Source organism: Chaetura pelagica, unplaced genomic scaffold (assembly GCF_000747805.2).
Source record: "Chaetura pelagica isolate M959 unplaced genomic scaffold, ChaPel_1.0 scaffold138, whole genome shotgun sequence".
NCBI lineage: Eukaryota > Metazoa > Chordata > Aves > Apodiformes > Apodidae > Chaetura > Chaetura pelagica.
Genome location: NW_009954215.1, coordinates 3,411,667 through 3,429,928, shown reverse-complemented (window position 1 = coordinate 3,429,928; position 18,262 = coordinate 3,411,667). Strand labels below are relative to the sequence as shown.

Here is an 18,262-nt window from a genome sequence, read left to right as displayed (position 1 = left end):
TGAAAGTCAATAGGGAACAAGTAAATTGTTTCCAGGGGAACCTGTATAGGAAAATATTTATCTATCTCTTCAGAAACAATGTTGTTATTATTTCTAATTCACATGCTCTTGTTTATGCAGGACATTAATGGGTGCTTTGAAATTAAATCTTGGTGGTGCTCCAGAAGGACCTGCTGGGACTGGCAAAACAGAGACAACAAAAGATCTAGCAAAAGCTCTAGCTAAGCAGGTACCTAAATACAAACTTCTTTTCTTTCCATTGTTTATGTTTGGATATGTAGATGTTTAATGAAGTGCCATTCTTAAGCAAGTACTGCTTGTTCTCTACCTATTCTCTATTCACAGAAATAGCTGTGCTAATACTGAGAGATGTTCTCTGTGTTTTTTGTTGTAGTGTGTGGTCTTTAATTGCTCCGATGGCCTTGATTACAAGGCAATGGGCAAGTTCTTTAAGGGACTGGCACAAGCTGGTGCATGGGCCTGCTTTGACGAGTTCAATAGAATTGAGGTAATGTTTTAACTTGATAAAGAAACTGATAAAGCTTCAATTTAAGACACAAACATTTTTAGATTGAGACATGACAGCATTACTGTCCATTTCATACTTTTATTTTGTTGTATAGACTTTGTTTCCATAATGACTGAGAGAAAAATAGGTACTTGGCTGCCTGCTTTAGGAACGCCTGTGCTGTGTTGTACAAGCCTTGTGTTCTGGGCTAGTTTGGCTCAAAAAATTGTTCCTGTGCAATTTCCTCCTTTATATGTGACACTCATTTGCTGGGAAAGAGCTGTCCTTTTCTTCTTGAGGAATCAAGCTCTAGTTGTGGGGCTGTATTTAACTATGTTCATCACAAGGCAAACCCCAATGGAGGAATTCCTGTGATGACTGACTGTCACTAGCTGTGTAGCCAGATACATCTAATCCCTTCCACGGTCTTATTAAATTTTTTTGTTTGTTTGTTTTAATTATTATTTATTATTTTTTTAATCATGGACTTTATATAATTTTTATTGTTATTTTTATGGAGTTATATTTAAGTAAATACTAGTAAATGTGGGAATTCCATTAAGATCTGTTTTTATGTTTTAGTAACTGTAACACCTTAATTTCTCTGTTGGTCTGCTGTAACTTACTTGTTATTGAATTCAAGTGTTAGTGTTGTCATTTTCCAATATTCTGTTACCTTGATGCTTCAAAGTAGTGAGGGTTAGCTCTAGGCTGCCTTACCCATGCCTTCAATTTTGAGCATTGAGGGAATCACTCTTTCTAAATAGCCTAAATTCTGTATCTGAGGTGAAAGAAAAGTGCTTTTGGAGGCCTCCAGAGGGAGTTCCTGTCCACATTACGTAGATGTCTACATTCAGGCAGATGGTATTTCCCTTTGCAGGCTCTTAGAAGTCCCTGTTGCTCTGTCTGCATTGGGTGAGGTAGGGAATGGTGGCACTAACTTTCAGAGAATCACTTCAATAGGCAGGTAAGAGGCTTAGTTATCAGACAGAGGATGATTTCACCTGGAGGAATGCAGATACAGCTATTAAGATATATAAACAAAAACATTTTCTGTTGTCTCCAAGTGTCTTATGTTGTGCTATCTGTTCTGTCTTTATTAGGTTGAAGTATTATCTGTAGTTGCCCAGCAAATCCTCAGCATCCAGCAAGCTATTATTCGTGGACTGAAAACATTCATCTTTGAAGGGACAGAGATCTCTCTTAATCCCACTTGTGCTGTGTTTATCACGATGAATCCTGGGTATGCTGGACGGGCAGAGCTGCCTGATAATCTGAAGGTAAATCTGGCATCCTGATTTCTTGTAGAAATTGAACAGAATTTGCAACTGCTGGCCTATTCTAATAACAAAAGAAACGTAGCAATCAAATAATACACTGCAACCCATTAAAGTGTATTCTGCTGCTCTTTTTGCTAAGCCTTAATAAGTGATAGGCTTGTACAAAATGCACAGATGAAAGGTCCCAGTCTAACCGTTCTGATACCAGTACACAGCTTTAACTGTGCTCATTCTAGGTGGAAATTCTCCTCGTTTACAATGGCTTGGCTATCAAAATCCCAATTTAAATTTATTGTAACTTTCCAAGTTGCTCAGACACTACAGAGAGGACTGATATGATCCTAGTTCTTTTCCTAGCTTTGTCACAATTTTTTTCATGGCCTTTTACAAGAGATTAACCACACCATGTGCTAGTTTGTCTACTGTGAAAGTGAGATGAATGACACCTCCCTTTCCCTCTATTTCTTTAGGATTATGTCTATTTCTAAACATTTGATCCTACAACACTTAGCACAGACATCTTGAACGACTTGATAAGATGATAATGGAATGGAATGGAATAGAATAGAATAGAATAGAATTCAATTCTAATGCAATATCACATTTCAGGTGATTCCTAAAGTAATGAAAATGGAATACAGAGTATAGAAGTTCCTTAATTTATGGAGAGATACTATTCTTACAAAACAGGCACAAGTTATTACCATATTCCAAAGTCTAAGCTTGTATTTTACTTTCTTACAGGCACTGTTCCGAACAGTTGCCATGATGGTTCCAGATTATGCTTTGATTGGAGAAATTTCACTTTATTCAATGGGTTTTCTGGACTCTCGAAGGTAAGACATGTTGAATTTTCCACCTCAATTGGGTCTGATAAACTTCATTCCTCTATACAGCAAATGTGTGGTTTTGGCATATAGTTCTGGAAAGCTGTCCATGTTCTGTTTCTCCAGAAATACTTTTTAACCTTCTGCTTTACCATCAATTCCCATTTACCACCTCGTGTTGATAGGTATATACCTCTTCACAGGATCATTTGAAAAACATATCATAATATCAAACATAATTCAAACAAATAAATTGCATGTTTTCTGGCATGGCTACAGTTTTTACAGTTCTGCTTCCTGGGTGTTTTGGGCCATCTTGTCATCTGATATGTCTGATAATTACTGCAGTTTCTTTGTGTACCTGGGTACTTAAGTTATTTTCCTTGCATGGGGAGATGTTCATTCTACATGTAATATTTTAATACCCACAGTCTTGCCCAGAAAATTGTTGCGACTTACCGTTTGTGCTCTGAGCAGCTGTCCTCTCAGCATCACTATGATTATGGAATGCGTGCTGTTAAATCTGTCCTGACAGCAGCAGGAAACTTAAAACTGAAGTACCCAGATGAAAATGAAAGTGTATTGTTACTTCGAGCTTTGCTGGATATTAACTTGGCCAAATTTTTGGCACAGGATGTGCCATTGTTTCAGGTAAGCTATCAGGTCAGTGTTAGGTTTTGTGATGATGAGGTCCATTAGAAGAACCTACAGAAAGAAGTAATTATCTTAATTTAGAACAGTTTGATCTAGATGCTGCTGTATTAGTAGAGAGTTATTTCAGACCATTGATCTCTATGCACTGTTTGTTTTTTTTAGTATTATTTTGAAAAGCAAACTTTCAGTGGTAGCTTTTAAGTTATTCTATAAAATGCTTTTTAAGATATCTTTCTAAAAGCCACTATGTACTCTTTCATTTTTGGAAACCATTCTTTGAAATTTGCATTCGGACTTCGTGATTCGAAAGTGATGTGGACAACTAAATTACAACTAAAATACAAATTTGAAGTCAGAATTAAAGTGATGAAGTTTCTGTTTGCCTGTTTCTTTAACAGAAAAAAAAAGAAAGACAAGGCTAAGCTACAGAGCAATCAATATTAAAGACCTAAAAGCTAGAGTACAAGCACATGCAGGGTGATTGCACTGAAATTTCAGAACACATACCTATCTATTTAATCACTGAAATTCTTTCAACCACTTTCACATCCTTTCCTGAAATACTGGGGGCAAATTTGCAGAAGGTTATGCTTCCTTTTACAAAATGTGTGTATGAAAAATGCAGGCACTCATTTCTGCTTCATGCGCACTGAATACTTCAATGACTACAGTTTGCCTAGAAGTTAGCTTTTTTCAGCTGAGGTTATTTCCTATTAAGCTCCTGTTGACTGTGTGAATATTGTTTTACTTGTAGATGTTTATGTTTTGGGAATTTTGCCTTTTTGTAAACGGTGTATAAATACTGTGGTGTTCTGTTCTTCCTTAACAGGGCATCATATCTGACCTGTTTCCTGGAGTTGTTCTTCCTACACCTGACTATGAGCTGTTTATCCGGACACTAACTGAAAATATAGTAAAAAGGAGTCTTCAACCAGTTCCATGGTTCATTGAAAAAATAATTCAGGTTTATTTTCATGTACTTACTTCTGGGGAAGAAAAGTGTGAGAGCAGAAACATCCTTCATTCACTGTCTGTGTCATGAATTAATATTTAATAGTTTCCATGATCAATTCACAGAATGTTACAAACAGCATATTTTTACTCAGTAAAAATCGTGGAGTATAACGCTGCTTAGGCACATGGTCTTATGGGTCAGGATAGAAAATTAAATGGAATCTCTCACTAGCTGAGGCAGTGTAGCCAGTGAACAGAACTCTGAACTGGGAGACAGGTTTTCTGCTCACAATCTTGAGAAGTCTTGAAAAGGATGACAATTATTACCCTTGAGTATGCTTTACCTCCAACTCTGTGTTCTTATTGTCTCCCATTTCCTAGTATTAGTGCCCTTTTAAAAAGTACTTTTGTTTTTTTTCTCTCTGTGAGTAGCACAGCCCAGTGACAGTGCAATAGAAAGGACAAAAATGCATGGCCTGGGGCAGGATCATGAGAGGCCCCTCCAACAGCACTTCAGACCTTATTGTTCAGACTTGACTTAAGCTGCTTTGCAAACCGTGTTTTATCTTTCATTTAAATAAAGGTAGTATTAACTGGTTAGGAATTAAAACTAAACCAGAAAATACCAGCCATAGCCTAAGATTTAAAACAAAACAAAACAAAGCAATCTTCTTAAGACTGCTTCTTACAAGTCTGTTTGAAGCCTTTGACTTGAATTCTGGCAAGATCTTGTGGGATGACTGAGGAAGTTACCACCCTTGCAGTCCAAAGTCAGCCTCTGATCCTCAGAACTGTAGTTTCATTCTGGTTGTGTTAGCTTCATTGGTAACCGTTTATTTTAGTATAGGCTTTGACACTGGGCTGTGATCTGCAGTGTCTGGTTAGTGCTGTCACAGCCTGTACAATGATGCTGTTACAACTGAGGGATGTACTGAGCAAGGAGAAAAGGAAGGGGTCTGGGGACAAGGACTTCTTCAGTTATCAGTGATAATTGCCATAATGCGCTTCCCTTCTGACTTCATTCAGCCTTAATAGAGTGCAGATACTTGGCTGATGTTTGTCCTGTTGTGTCCGAGTGCATGAGAGATACCTCTAGTTTCATGCCCATAGTGCTTGCCTTTGTGCTATGCTAAAGAGTCAGTCTCTTGTCACTGGTGCAGATCTACGAGATGATGCTGGTGCGCCACGGCTTCATGATTGTTGGAGACCCTTTGAGCGGGAAGACCTGCGCGTACAAAGTGCTTGCAGGAGCCCTGGGTGATTTGTATGCAGGTAATGCTGTTCAGCCACAAACTTCTCATTACGTGAAGTTAATCCTGTGGATAATATTTGTCCTTTGCAGAGATATGTGTTAAGCATTGTATTCATGCATAAAACCCTTGAAAAAACTAGCTCTACTACGGAGATTGTAAGTAGCTCCTATTCTGCTCTGCTTTTTTTTCATGTGCTTTTGCACATAGGACTTTGTACTTTCCTTGTACACGTAATGAAATTTCTTATTTACTGCTATCTAACTGCCAAATGTCTGTGTTTTTTGGCTTTGAGCATCTGAAGTAGGATGGATCCTTAGGAATCTCCTTGTTCTGTACTTCAGTTGTTGAATGAAACTATCAGTTCTTAAGCTCATCTGTTTGTCTTTTTACACAGCAAAATCCATGGATGAATTTGCTGTTGAATACAAAGTTATTAATCCCAAAGCAATTACCATGGGGCAGTTGTATGGTAGTTTTGACCCTGTAAGCCATGAGTGGACAGATGGAGTTCTTGCAACTGCCTTCAGGGAACAAGCATCTTCTACGACAGATGATCGGAAGTGGATTATTTTTGATGGCCCAGTAGATGCAGTTTGGATAGAGAACATGAACACTGTGCTGGATGATAATAAAAAGGTAACCTGACTTTTGCCAGAAATCTTGTCCTTGAATAATACATACTTTTTTTTAGTAGTAGCAATATTGTTAGCATGTTTAGTTGAAGAAGGTGTGAGACTCAGGAAAGGCTGATGTACTTAAAAGTATTGCTTTTTTCCCCAACTATGAGAGTGGGTTTAGTAGATGCTATTAAGTTGTTACTGCTTCCTAGAAGCCTTGTCTTGCTCCTGTGTTATTGAAGTATGGTTGCTCACTGTGGCTTTTCTCATTGACCCTTTTAGAAAGCTGAAATACATTAAATCAGGTTTGTAACTGGAAACTGAACTTCCTTAAATTACTTAGTGAATAAATTAACTAAAATGAAGCTGCAGGTCATAACTGTTTTTCCTTGCAGAGTTATTTAAAGGTAGAGCATAGCTCTCTGTGTCTCAGCAAGTCATTACAGTAATGTGTGGAAAAGTTAAGATGAGGTCAGAAAGCATCCTGTGTTGTGAGAATGCAAATGAGTGAATGAAGAGTGACACTAAGGAGAATGTTGAGTGATTTTTATGACAGGCATTGCTTTGACTGACTGATCAGCACTGACATGACTAGATGGTGTTTCTGTGATGCTCTTCTTCTAGCTGTGCTTAATGAGTGGTGAAATAATTCAGATGAATTCAAAAATGAGTTTAATCTTTGAGCCAGCAGACTTAGAGGAGGCATCTCCAGCAACTGTAAGCAGGTAATGTGAAGCCCTTCAAACCTGAACTGTCCCACCTTGCACAACTGTTCCTGTACCTTAGTTGTTTCTTCTTCCCAGATGTGGTATGATCTATATGGACGCACAACAGTTAGGTTGGAAGCCACTGAAGGATTCCTACCTGCAGACGCTGCCTCCAACCCTGCAGGAGGAACACCGAGAGCTGGTGGGAGACAATTTTTACATAGCTCTAATTTAGAAGATTAACTTTGAGGTGATGCTCACAGTTTGCCTACGTGAAGGCAGGCATGCAGAATCAAAACTTCCTGAAGTACTTCCATGATTTAGAAGGTCTCAGATCTCAGCCCCTCCTAGGGGCTGTTGTAATGTAGCGATGAATGTCAAATGTTGTTGCAAGAAAACTGCCTGAGAGCTGGAGATGCCAAAATATTAGAAATGCAATGTGGAAAAAGACTGGAAGACTCAAAATGTTTTGAACTCCTATCTAAGACATCTAGAGTTTATCTTGAGAAATGCTTGTAATTATATTGTTATTATTAACAGCATGATTTTCAAAGCCTTAGTCACCTTATAAATCCTTGCTAAATAGCATTTTGTGTGTTGGTTTGCTGGCATGAATGAGACCTCTTCACGTTGTTTATTGTAATATATCTTCAGTGGGATATATTCAGCAGCTGTTGGTGGGAATCAGCTTTTAATCTTATAAAAATTAAAATTCCCTTGTATTGTGCAATAAAATCTAGTAAAAGAGTGAGACTAAGATCTGTCTGCAATAGGATTGCAGCTGGAGAAAACTTTTATTTCTGTCATTTGACAAGACCCCTTTGAGGTTTTTTTCAGGAAATGAGGGCCAAATTCAAGAGAGGTACCAAGACTAGAAGAGCTCTTTATTGACAGTTTTCTAAGTTAATCAGAGCAAAATAATTATTCCTTAACCAGCAGATAGCTTGATCCTTTAGTGTATGCCCTTGAGTACTAATCTGTTGGAAAATGCTAGATACCTTTCCTGGTGATCTGCTGGAGTTCATGAAGCAGATACCACCAGCCATGGTCATTGCCTGCGTGCTGTGACACTCCTGCAGGTACCAGTCAGTTCCAGCTTTCTGGAATTTCTGCTGTGGCACAGTATTTGTGCTGTGTTCTCAGTAGGGGCCTGTTCTTTTTAAGGGAGAATTAAGGCCTTATCTTTGTTTCTGTTGGAATGATTTTGTTTTTGCCTAAGCAAAGCAGTGGTTTCCCTAGGCTGAGCTACTGCTTTTCTGTCTGAATTGGTAAGGGGCTAACAAAATTATTGCTGAAAACTTCTCTGTGGTAGAAGCAACTTGTTTTCACCATCAGATAATGACCCTGTGACCTTGTGATCATGCAAGTACTGCCTCACACAGGTCCTTTCCTGATCTTCCCCTGCCAACTTGAAGAATTTCCGGTGGCTTATATTTTATTGAGAGAGAATAGTAGCAACTCTTGCATTATTTTAAATCCATTTCCTTTTCTCCTGTAGGTCAATAGCCTGTTTATGTGGCTAGTCCAGCCCTGTTTAGATTTTATTCACCTTAATTGCAAAGCCACTGTGCAAACATCCTCTATTCATCTGAGTTATAGCTTGATGAAACTCTATACTTGTTTGCTTGGTAAGTACCCTAAGCCTTCTTCATTTTATTTCAATTTTTCTTTTTTTCCTACTGTGTCCCATGATAAGGTGGAGGTTATCAGACGCAAGGAGATTCCAACAGAATTCCTTATAGTCAAGATGATACAACACAAGTCCTTTCTCATTGCTCAGTACTAATAGTAGTTCTTCTAACTGGCATACAGAGCTTTCACATTTCATCAGTGGTGTCATTGCAAAACTGAACATGATCTTGTGAGTGTATTCCATATATTTTGCTTGTTATTTGCTAGTGTCTGAAGAAAAGACTTTGGACCTTTTGTAAATATTTTTTCTTCTCATTTTTTTTTTTTTTCAATTTGAAAACAGTATTTACACAGACAAGATCTTCACTCTGTAGATTGGCTTTGTCCCACTGAAGACAATGCTCTAATTGTCTCAGAATACTTTCAGAAAAGTGCATGTTGAATTGGGATTTATGGTTATTACTGGCAAATTCAAAATATGTGTTTCAGATGAATTGATGCCATCTGAGGAACAGGAGACAATAAACATGTCTAGTCATCAGATCACCTCATGGCTGCAGGGGCTTTTCCTTTTTGCTTTGGTTTGGACAATTGGTGGGATCATCGATGGAGACAGCAGGAAGAAATTTGATGTGTTTTACCGCAGCTTGCTAATGGGAATGAATACTGAACACCCATGCCCTGGAAATGTGAAGGTTACCAAAAGCAATAGTTTCCCAGACAAAGGTGATTTTTCATAGCTGTACTTGCCTGGCCTTTCAAAAAGCAGTAAGGAAACTGAGCACTATAAGGGAGAATAGGGCCTGGCAGATGTTAAGTTTGCGGGAGAGCCACCATCTGCCAAGCCTGGGGCTGCGCAGTCAGTGCTTTTTCCTGGCTCTTTTAACCAGGAGTAGCATATGCCTCATGTTGTACTCAAACAGTTAAGCTGAATCTGACCCAAAATAATTTGGCTATGCTAGTGGTGGGGAGACGGAGGTATCTTGTGTGCTAGAAAGCCTTTGTTATCACAAAGCTGACAGTTTTGGACATCTCACACTGAAGTGAAACAAGTTTCTTTTTATTCTTTAATCAGTGAATTTTCCTATGTTATGTTTTCAATTCACAGGGAGTGTTTTTGACTACTATTTTTACAAGCATGGTGGTGGGCAGTGGAACACGTGGATGGAGTACATCACAAAAGAAGAGCAAGTTATCTCCGCAGATGCTAAGGTTCACATTGATACTTTTCATTATAGAAAACAATAGTGCTGTTCCTTTGCTTTTGCACAGTAGGGGAACAGATTTAAGGCATACTTAGTCCTGCAGTTCTCCTTCCAGGCTTTATATAGTGTCTATGAACCATGGTATAGGAAGTACTAGTTGTGCTATTTACTGTATAAACAGTGAACAAGAAGTCACCCATGCTATCTAACAGAACCTTGTTACAACCTCGGATGTCAGATAAGATCATTTTTTAAAATGCATTTGTGCTACAGACTTCCTGTAGTTGCAGATATTTGTGTTGACTAAGGTATTGGATGATCATTTTCATGTGCTGTTTTACTTTCCTGTGTAACAGGTATCTGAGCTGATCATTCCAACAATGGAAACTGCCAGACAAATATTTTTTCTTAAAACATATGTGGAGCATGAAGTCGCTTTGCTTTTTGTGGGTCCCACTGGTACTGGAAAATCAGCTATAACAAACAATTTTCTACTAAAACTTCCAAAGGAAAAATACATCCCAAGCTTCATCACCTTCTCTGCAAGAACCTCTGCTAACCAAACCCAGGATATTATTATGTCCAAGCTGGACAGAAGAAAAAAAGGATTATTTGGACCTCCTTTAGGGAAAAAATCTGTAATATTTGTGGGTAAGACAGTCTTTTCAGGGTTTTTATGCCATTTTAATTCAGGCTTTAGGCAAAGGAAATGAATAATTGAGACTAGAAATTTTGGATTGCCTCAGCGCTCTTGGCTTTTTTCAGGCGTCCAAAGAAGGATTCGTACTGCCCCCTGCCGAAGGCTCCTAACTTAAGTGCTGCTTGTCTTCAGATTAGTTCATAGTGTTGCAGCGTGACAAAAATTCAATCAAAATCACCAACCACACTAAGTTAAACCGTAACCTCCATGGCTGCCTGTGAAGTACAATATCATTCGATTCTGGTTAATTTAATGGGAAGCAAGTATAACAAAGCACAAACTTTTCTTAGTTATTTTTTTCTTAGTTATTTTTTTCCTTCTTAGCTTTGAAAGAAAACTATAATTCCTAAACACTGAGGGTTTTCTTCATTCAGTGTCTGTGTTCTCCACAGATGACCTAAACATGCCTGCAAAGGAGGTGTATGGAGCCCAGCCACCTATTGAGCTTCTCAGGCAGTGGATTGATCATGGTCACTGGTATGACAAGAAAGATACATCTAAGCTTAATATAACAGATGTGCAGCTTGTTTCAGCTATGGGTCCACCTGGGGGAGGCCGGAATGATATTACAGGTAGGGAATATGTTACTGTGGCAAGTAGTTAACTAATTGACTGAAGTTAAGAGACAGGTTCAGTTTTGTTGATGACAAATTCTACATTTATCTATTACCTGTAAACCTACAGGTACATGCAATGTGTGGGCCTTCCAGATAGAAGTTTGTATGCTCAAGATCAAATCTCCCTTTTCCAGAGGGAGTTTAATCAACATTAAAAACAACGTTTTTAATGTTGATCAAACTATGAATGGCAAAAGTAATTCTATCATTAGAGAACTTGACAATTTTTCAATTTTCTATTATTTGGAAAAGGGAAGGAATACATCTTGCCAAGTCTTTCTGGCATTTTTCTTCTGAAATTGTACCTCATACTGCTAAGAAAGGCTGCCTGCATTTGCATACAAGCATGTTGCCTATAAGTCCATGTTTGCTGTCATATCACCATAAGGGAGGTTATATATTCTAATTTAAAAGTTACATCACTAAAAGCTCTAATGTACCTACATCTACACTTTATAAGGCACTTTATGCTACTTATATTCATATAAACAGTCTAATAGAGGTATAATTATATGTGCTCTGAGGAGATTGTATTTAAATAGCTATTCTGATACAGGTAAATTTGTACAATTTGCTAGTGTATAGGCTGATTTTTTATTTTTTTTAAGATGGAAGCTCATAACAAGATACCTGATTTTGTGACGTTTTACTATGTCATAGCACAACCAACAGACCTAATGTGAAATTTTAATTTGGGTATCAGTGGCCTTGTTGTAATGGAGATGTGTCTTTCTTATTAAGAAGTTATTGCAATTAAATGCTGATATAAAAAGTAAACGAATTTATTTTGTATCACTGAGTGAGGGGGCAGAAATTTGTCAGAAATAAAATTATGGAGCTGGAGCTGAGATTCAAGTGTTGTTCAAGTGATAGTCAATCCTAGAAAAGGCTAGCTGAAAGTGGAAAGATGTTTTGACATTCCTGAGCCTTTCTGCATCTTTTTGTGTGTGTTACAGGGCGCTTCACACGACACTTGAACATTGTATCTATCTGTTCTTTTGATGATCACATATTAACCAGAATTTTTACTGCAGTTTCTGATTGGCACTTTGGCAAAGGCTTTGAGCCTATGTTTTTGAGGTAATGTGACATATTTCTTGTAACATCTTTGTCATCTTTTCTCTGTGATTTGTCTGCAGATGTTAAAATTGTATCTCTTTTCCTTCTCAAGGCTGGGTAACACGATGGTCCAAGCAACCATGGTGATTTATAAAATGGCAGTTGATAATTTTCTCCCAACTCCTTCAAAGTCCCACTATGTCTTTAATCTACGGGATTTTTCCAGGGTTATTAAAGGAGTGCTGCTCTGTCCACACACTCATTTGAAAGTAAGTTGTGGTTTAATTACGTTGCTGTAAGGAAGAGCTATGTAATGAGCAGATTATTTTTATAATATCAGTAATATCTCTGAATACATGAACTGTGATTTCAATAGATGTACAAGGTTTAAAACCAGGAGAGTCCCTGAATACTTTGCAAGGTATTTTCTGTCTCTGAAGGAGACAACTGTAATTTTTAAAACATTCTTTGCATGTGTTACAGTTCGGCTCAGAGCTCGAAGGCCCATCTCTTAAGGTCTGTACATAAGTCAGACAGCCCCTTCTCTTGAACCTGCAAACTAAATATACTAAAGAAACAAATGTAGAAAAAGATCCATTATCTCTTATTTACAAATGGCAAGCTCATCAGTGAACAAGACTTGATAATTTAGCCTTGAGTTTGTTTCTTGTCACAAAATACAAATTAATACTGATAGATAATTTTAATCCTCCTTTTTTTCATCCATTTTCAGTAAAATGTCATGTTAAAGGAGTACTAAAAGTTTTATTTCTGTTGGGGAGGTGGTTTTGTGTAGAAACAGAACTAAACAGCTGCAAGATATTCCGGCAAAACCTTAGCAACAGTTTTGGGCTGGGCTTGGGTTAGAGTCCATGAGCCATGTATTTGAAAGATCTATTCTTTATGTTGGAAGGGTGGGGAGATTTGATACAGTAGAGAAAAATGCTTTTACATGAGTCCTGCTTTGTATTGGCAGGAAGGACAAGATGGGTAACTAGGTGAGGAAGCCAGTTAAGGTAGCAGATGCTGAGCCATGTGCTGGATGGCTTGGAATGAAAAGTTTCCCACTGAGTTTAGTACAAGGTATAGCAGGGTTCAGATGGACTTTTCTGTGCTTTTGAAGAAATCCTACCTGAGCTGAATGTTCTTTTTTTCTTGAATTTGCATTTTCAGGATGGAGATAAACTGATCCGACTTTGGGTTCATGAGGTTTACCGAGTTTTTTATGATCGCTTAGTTGATGAGGAGGACAGGAATGTGTTCTTTCAGATGGTACAAGAAACAACATCAAGTATCTTCAAGCAGAATTTTGATCAGGTATTTTTGGGTATTGTCCTGGGACCAAGAATGAGGTTGATGCATTTTCAGAAATACTTAGAGATTGATATTACATTTTTATTGGACACATTTTAAATTATTTTGGTCCAGTGCATTTAAAAAGCATGGATAGTCTTCTATTCAGTATTGAATATTATACATATTAACTTAGTTAAGTTAATACAAATTACTTCATATCAGAATGATTCATAACTTCAGAAGGATTCTGTGTTGGTTCATAGGACTAACTGGAATAAATGTCTTACGTAATATCATCTGTGCTTTTGCTTAAGTTAATATTTGGATGAGCCAATGGGAGTAGTGGGTACTTTTCTAAGAAGCCTTTTGAGAACTTATCCTATATTAGCAAAATATCTCTGTGAAGTAAGCATCTGTGGAAATTGCCATGTCAACCTACAGCAGATTCCCTATTTAGGTGGGTTTTTTGGTCTGTATTTTTTTTTCCAGACTACGGTAGTAACTACAGTAGCTGAAAAACAGTGTTTCCCACAGTATTATTACTATGTAAATAAGCATGATTATGACTTTAAGGAAAATAATTATTTAATAATTTGAACAATCTGTTGATTCTTGTCTTTTCTGTAGGTACTGAGTCATCTCTCCCCAACTGGAAGAGTCTCTGATGACAATATTCGCAGCCTGTTCTTTGGAGACTATTTGAATCCAGACAGTAATGAAAAGGTGTATGATGAAATCACAGACTTGAAGCAGCTGACAATGGTGATGGAACACTACCTTGAGGAATACAACAATATCAGCAAAGCACCAATGTCCTTAGTCATGTTCAAGTTTGCTATTGAGCATATCTCAAGGATATGCAGAGTATTAAAACAGGATAATGGACATCTCTTGTTGGTGGGGATTGGTGGGAGTGGTCGACAAAGTGCTACCAAGCTAGCTACCTACATGAATTCCTTTGAACTCTTTCAAATTGAAATGACAAAGTTCTACGGAGTCAATGAATGGAAAGATGATGTTAAACGAGTCATGCTGAAAGCAGGTGTTGAGAACAAGGATGTCACCTTTTTGTTCTGTGATAATCAAATAAAGGATGAAGCATTTGTAGAAGATGTCAACATGCTTTTAAATACTGGTGATGTGCCTAATATCTTTCCAGCAGATGAGAAAGCTGAAATTGTTGAGAAAATGCAAAGTGCAGCAAGGATGGAGAACAAGAAAATCGAAGCCTCTCCCCTTGCTATGTACAATTTCTTTATTGAAAGGGTGAAGAAAAATTTGCATATTGTCTTAGGTGTGTATGTAATGTATTATTTCTTAGAATGTTTTTGCTTAGGCTTAGCTTGTTTTGCTTCCTAACTGCGGACAAAACAATAATGATTTTATTTTTTTTCTAGCCATGAGTCCTATTGGAGATGCATTTCGGAATCGATTACGGATGTTTCCTTCACTGATAAACTGCTGCACCATTGATTGGTTCCAAACCTGGCCTACAGATGCTTTGGAAATGGTTGCTAACAAGTTTTTAGAGGATGTTGAACTTGAAGATGATGTTAGAAAAGAGTATGAGTTTATCTGTCAAGAAACATATGAAGCAAATGTTTGTTCCTCTCCCCTTTGTGCCCCCAACATACTTGATCAGGAAACTGTACTTATACATGGACAAAGCTAAGCCAACTCTGATTACTGTGCAATTCAAAGATACCTAGATATATGGATCTGATGTTTCTGAAAATTGGGCCACTCTTTAAAAGGAGCCTAAAGTATTTCTTATAATGGGGAAAAACAATTCTGCTGTAACTAACAGTAATATAATTTAATAAGTTTAAAGTAATTTCTTTATAATTGACATAAAGACATATTGTATTTTCATAGTAATGTGGAAAAATTTTCTCTAGGGTTGTGTCAATGTGCAAATATTTCCAAGAAAGTGTGAGAGACCTCTCCGTCAATTATTACGCTATACTGCGAAGACACAACTATGTGACTCCAACTTCATACCTGGAACTGATTCTTACCTTTAAGACTCTGCTGAATAAAAAAAGGCAAGAAGTTGACACGATGAGAAACCGTTATCTTACGGGCCTTAAAAAACTTGAGTTGGCATCCTTACAGGTAAGTTTCAGAAGAAAAGGGAACATGTGCCATATGCATACTTTAGTGTGGGGTCTGTATAAGCTGATTAACACATGAAAATGTACCAAATTCTCTCTTCACCATATTCATGATGGTATTGATAATTTTCTATAGAAAGCCAGAAGGAAAAGTTAGATTACTGTTTAGTCATTTTAGGAAATTATGGTAAATTCCTATTACAGCACTGAACAGGAAGCTAAATGAAATTGATGGTACTCATTAAATTAAGATATAAGGAATAAACCTTATACATTTCATTATTTTCTCAAAACTTTATATGGAGAATCCATGCCTCGGCATCCTAGTACCTACTGCCCTTTCCAAAATAGGGGAGAAGTTGAAGAATGTTGTAAGACAATAATAAAGATTAATTCCTAAGTAGATTGCCAGTAAAAAATGGGTTAGATTCCAGGTAAATAACCCATTTTTTCAAACCATGAGATTTAAGGATTTATCTTTCCAAGATGCAAAGGGACTTCCAGATAATTGCTGGATGAAGAACAACATCCAGTTTACAGCTGTTGCTAATTCTTTGTTGCCTTCCAAGTTTCTTTTGGCTTTTGTTTTCCACCTGTGCAATAAAGGATTATTTGGCATTTCATAAATTGAAACTGTGAGGAAAAAAATACAATTAATCAATTTATTTCTTGTTACTGAAATTAAGTGGATCATAAAAAAGCAAGCGTATTGCATGGGTGATAAAACAAAATCCTTAAAAATTCTATTCACAGAAACAGTTTTTAGTAAAAATAGGTTAGAGAACTATTTTAATGATTGTTTAGATCAAACATCCCTTTTTAGATTGTATTAACATAGTATCTTCTGATCTTTCTAGGACATCAAGAAGTGAAACGCATGTGATGCTTATGCAGATTTCTTACCCATTTCCTGTTATGTTCATCAGGTTGGAGAGATGCAGAAAGAACTGACTGCCCTTCAGCCAGAACTGATTAAAACTTCTGCAGAAACGGACAAAATGATGATCCAGATTGAAAAGGAAACAACTGAAGTAGATGCAAAGAAGGAACTAGTGTCAGCAGATGAGAAAGAGGCTAATGAAGCAGCAGCTGTTGCTCAAGCTATTAAGGTAGTGTACAAAGGCTTGAGCCTGGAGCAGGATGGGGTTCCAAGTCTTTGCAAGTAAATGGGAGTTTTGATGATGTGTTAATGGAATCATCCAAGCTCTTAAAGTAAAAAAGTTGCAAAAGAGGATGACTGACATGTTCCTAATATAAACAAGGGAATTTTTTGCTGTTTTGACTATTACACTATCTTACAGTACTGCATAGCTTCCTTTCCTAGTTTCCATCCCAAAAGATGTATAGCTTTTATTTCTGTAGCATATTCTTCTTTTCCACAGATTGAGTAATGAGGTTATACTTTTTCCAGGCCCAAAGACAGTTAATTTAAAGTTAGCTGAGGTAACTTGGCACAGTGCTGCATGCTGCACTGTCTGTTAGGCACAGCCTAAGAGATACTGCCATAGCCAGAGGTGTGTAGCACAGAATTTCCCATGAGAAGCTGCACAGCTCCTCAATATTTTTTTTTGTAACTAGCTGGAAATGTCAGTGATAGACAAGCTAGATAATTGCTGAGATCTGAGTACATGATAAAGAATTAAAGCTATGCAGTATATGTTTTTACCTGATAAGCACTGTAAGATTTAACTAAGAACAACTGTATCTAACCTATATTTTAATTTTCCTTGTCACACCAGCGATACTTTAACCTTGAAAGCTTGTCTGGCTTTTTCAACTACCTGTTCAGCTTATGGAAGTTACTAATTTCTCTACAAGCCTTCCCTTTTTAAACTGCACAGACAAATTGTGAAAGTAGTTTTCTCTCCAAGAAACACAATGTTGTGAAGAGTCTTTTTATTAGGTACTTATAAGCAGAGAAGGTTCTTTGAGGCTGGAGTAGGGCAATCAGGATGAAGACCTGGTATTATATGAAGGTTTACAGGCTTGTGCCCACTGTTTTAACAGGATGAATGTGAAGGAGACCTTGCTGAGGCCATGCCAGCTTTGGAGGCAGCACTTGCAGCTCTTGATACCCTAAATCCTTCAGACATCTCTCTTGTGAAATCCATGCAGAATCCACCTGATGCGGTTAAGCTGGTCATGGAGAGTATCTGTGTCATGAAGGGAATTAGAGCAGAGAGGAAGCCTGATCCCAAAGGCAGCGGTAATTATGCCATATTTGTTATCTATGCTCTAGGAGTGTTTGGGGTACTGCTGTGTTGTACTATTGAGGTGCTTCTGGTGTGAGTGCAGCCATGTGCAGGAAGAGTGCGTTTTGCTAGCAATGACTTAGAGCTACACTAGATAGGTAAGAGCTGCTTTTGCCAACATAACATATCACACTTGCTTGATACTGTTTTACAAGCTTTGTCAATATGATCCCAGTCACCAGCACAAAGTCAGCTCTTCAACTTGCTTTGACAAGATCTTGAGATCTGCATTGCCTTGAGGAACTCTGGGAGGGGGAGATGTGCTCTTTCTGTGTGTGTTATGTTGTTATTGTGGAATTGCACAGGATTTGCAAGGCAGGAAGAGAAAGAGACTTTTTTTTCACTTTTCTTCTACTTTATGCTTCCACAGTTCATTGAAAATTGAAAATCAGAATTCTACAATTGTCTTTCATCTAAAACTTTCTTAAATAGATGAAGAAGGAATCTTTTCATGTTGATTCTGATTTATCTGATAAACTACGCTGAGACATACTTTATAGTAATTTGTTTCCCTTATTTTGCTTGGTAGATTTAGAATTAACTTACAATGAATAGATATGACAAAGACTAGTGATGCTGAAATTCCT

The 18,262-nt window shown here is 37.5% G+C and overlaps 1 protein-coding gene across 1 annotated transcript in view; it reads left to right on the top strand.

Moving 5' to 3' along the window:
* Nucleotides 1-18,262, top strand: part of DNAH3 (dynein, axonemal, heavy chain 3) — a 54,856-nt gene that overhangs the window by 24,955 nt on the left and 11,639 nt on the right. Inside the window, exons 28-50 of the mRNA XM_010003238.1 lie at nucleotides 121-229; nucleotides 395-508; nucleotides 1,612-1,788; nucleotides 2,533-2,624; nucleotides 3,047-3,266; nucleotides 4,099-4,233; nucleotides 5,384-5,495; nucleotides 5,871-6,112; nucleotides 6,718-6,818; nucleotides 6,897-7,002; nucleotides 8,299-8,428; nucleotides 8,922-9,158; nucleotides 9,541-9,644; nucleotides 9,994-10,288; nucleotides 10,730-10,909; nucleotides 11,911-12,034; nucleotides 12,126-12,282; nucleotides 13,187-13,330; nucleotides 13,937-14,603; nucleotides 14,707-14,872; nucleotides 15,208-15,424; nucleotides 16,350-16,532; nucleotides 17,431-17,629. Of these exons, the coding sequence (XP_010001540.1) occupies nucleotides 121-229; nucleotides 395-508; nucleotides 1,612-1,788; nucleotides 2,533-2,624; nucleotides 3,047-3,266; nucleotides 4,099-4,233; nucleotides 5,384-5,495; nucleotides 5,871-6,112; nucleotides 6,718-6,818; nucleotides 6,897-7,002; nucleotides 8,299-8,428; nucleotides 8,922-9,158; nucleotides 9,541-9,644; nucleotides 9,994-10,288; nucleotides 10,730-10,909; nucleotides 11,911-12,034; nucleotides 12,126-12,282; nucleotides 13,187-13,330; nucleotides 13,937-14,603; nucleotides 14,707-14,872; nucleotides 15,208-15,424; nucleotides 16,350-16,532; nucleotides 17,431-17,629 (4,211 nt within the window). The remainder of the gene's footprint in view (nucleotides 1-120; nucleotides 230-394; nucleotides 509-1,611; nucleotides 1,789-2,532; nucleotides 2,625-3,046; nucleotides 3,267-4,098; nucleotides 4,234-5,383; nucleotides 5,496-5,870; nucleotides 6,113-6,717; nucleotides 6,819-6,896; nucleotides 7,003-8,298; nucleotides 8,429-8,921; nucleotides 9,159-9,540; nucleotides 9,645-9,993; nucleotides 10,289-10,729; nucleotides 10,910-11,910; nucleotides 12,035-12,125; nucleotides 12,283-13,186; nucleotides 13,331-13,936; nucleotides 14,604-14,706; nucleotides 14,873-15,207; nucleotides 15,425-16,349; nucleotides 16,533-17,430; nucleotides 17,630-18,262) is intronic.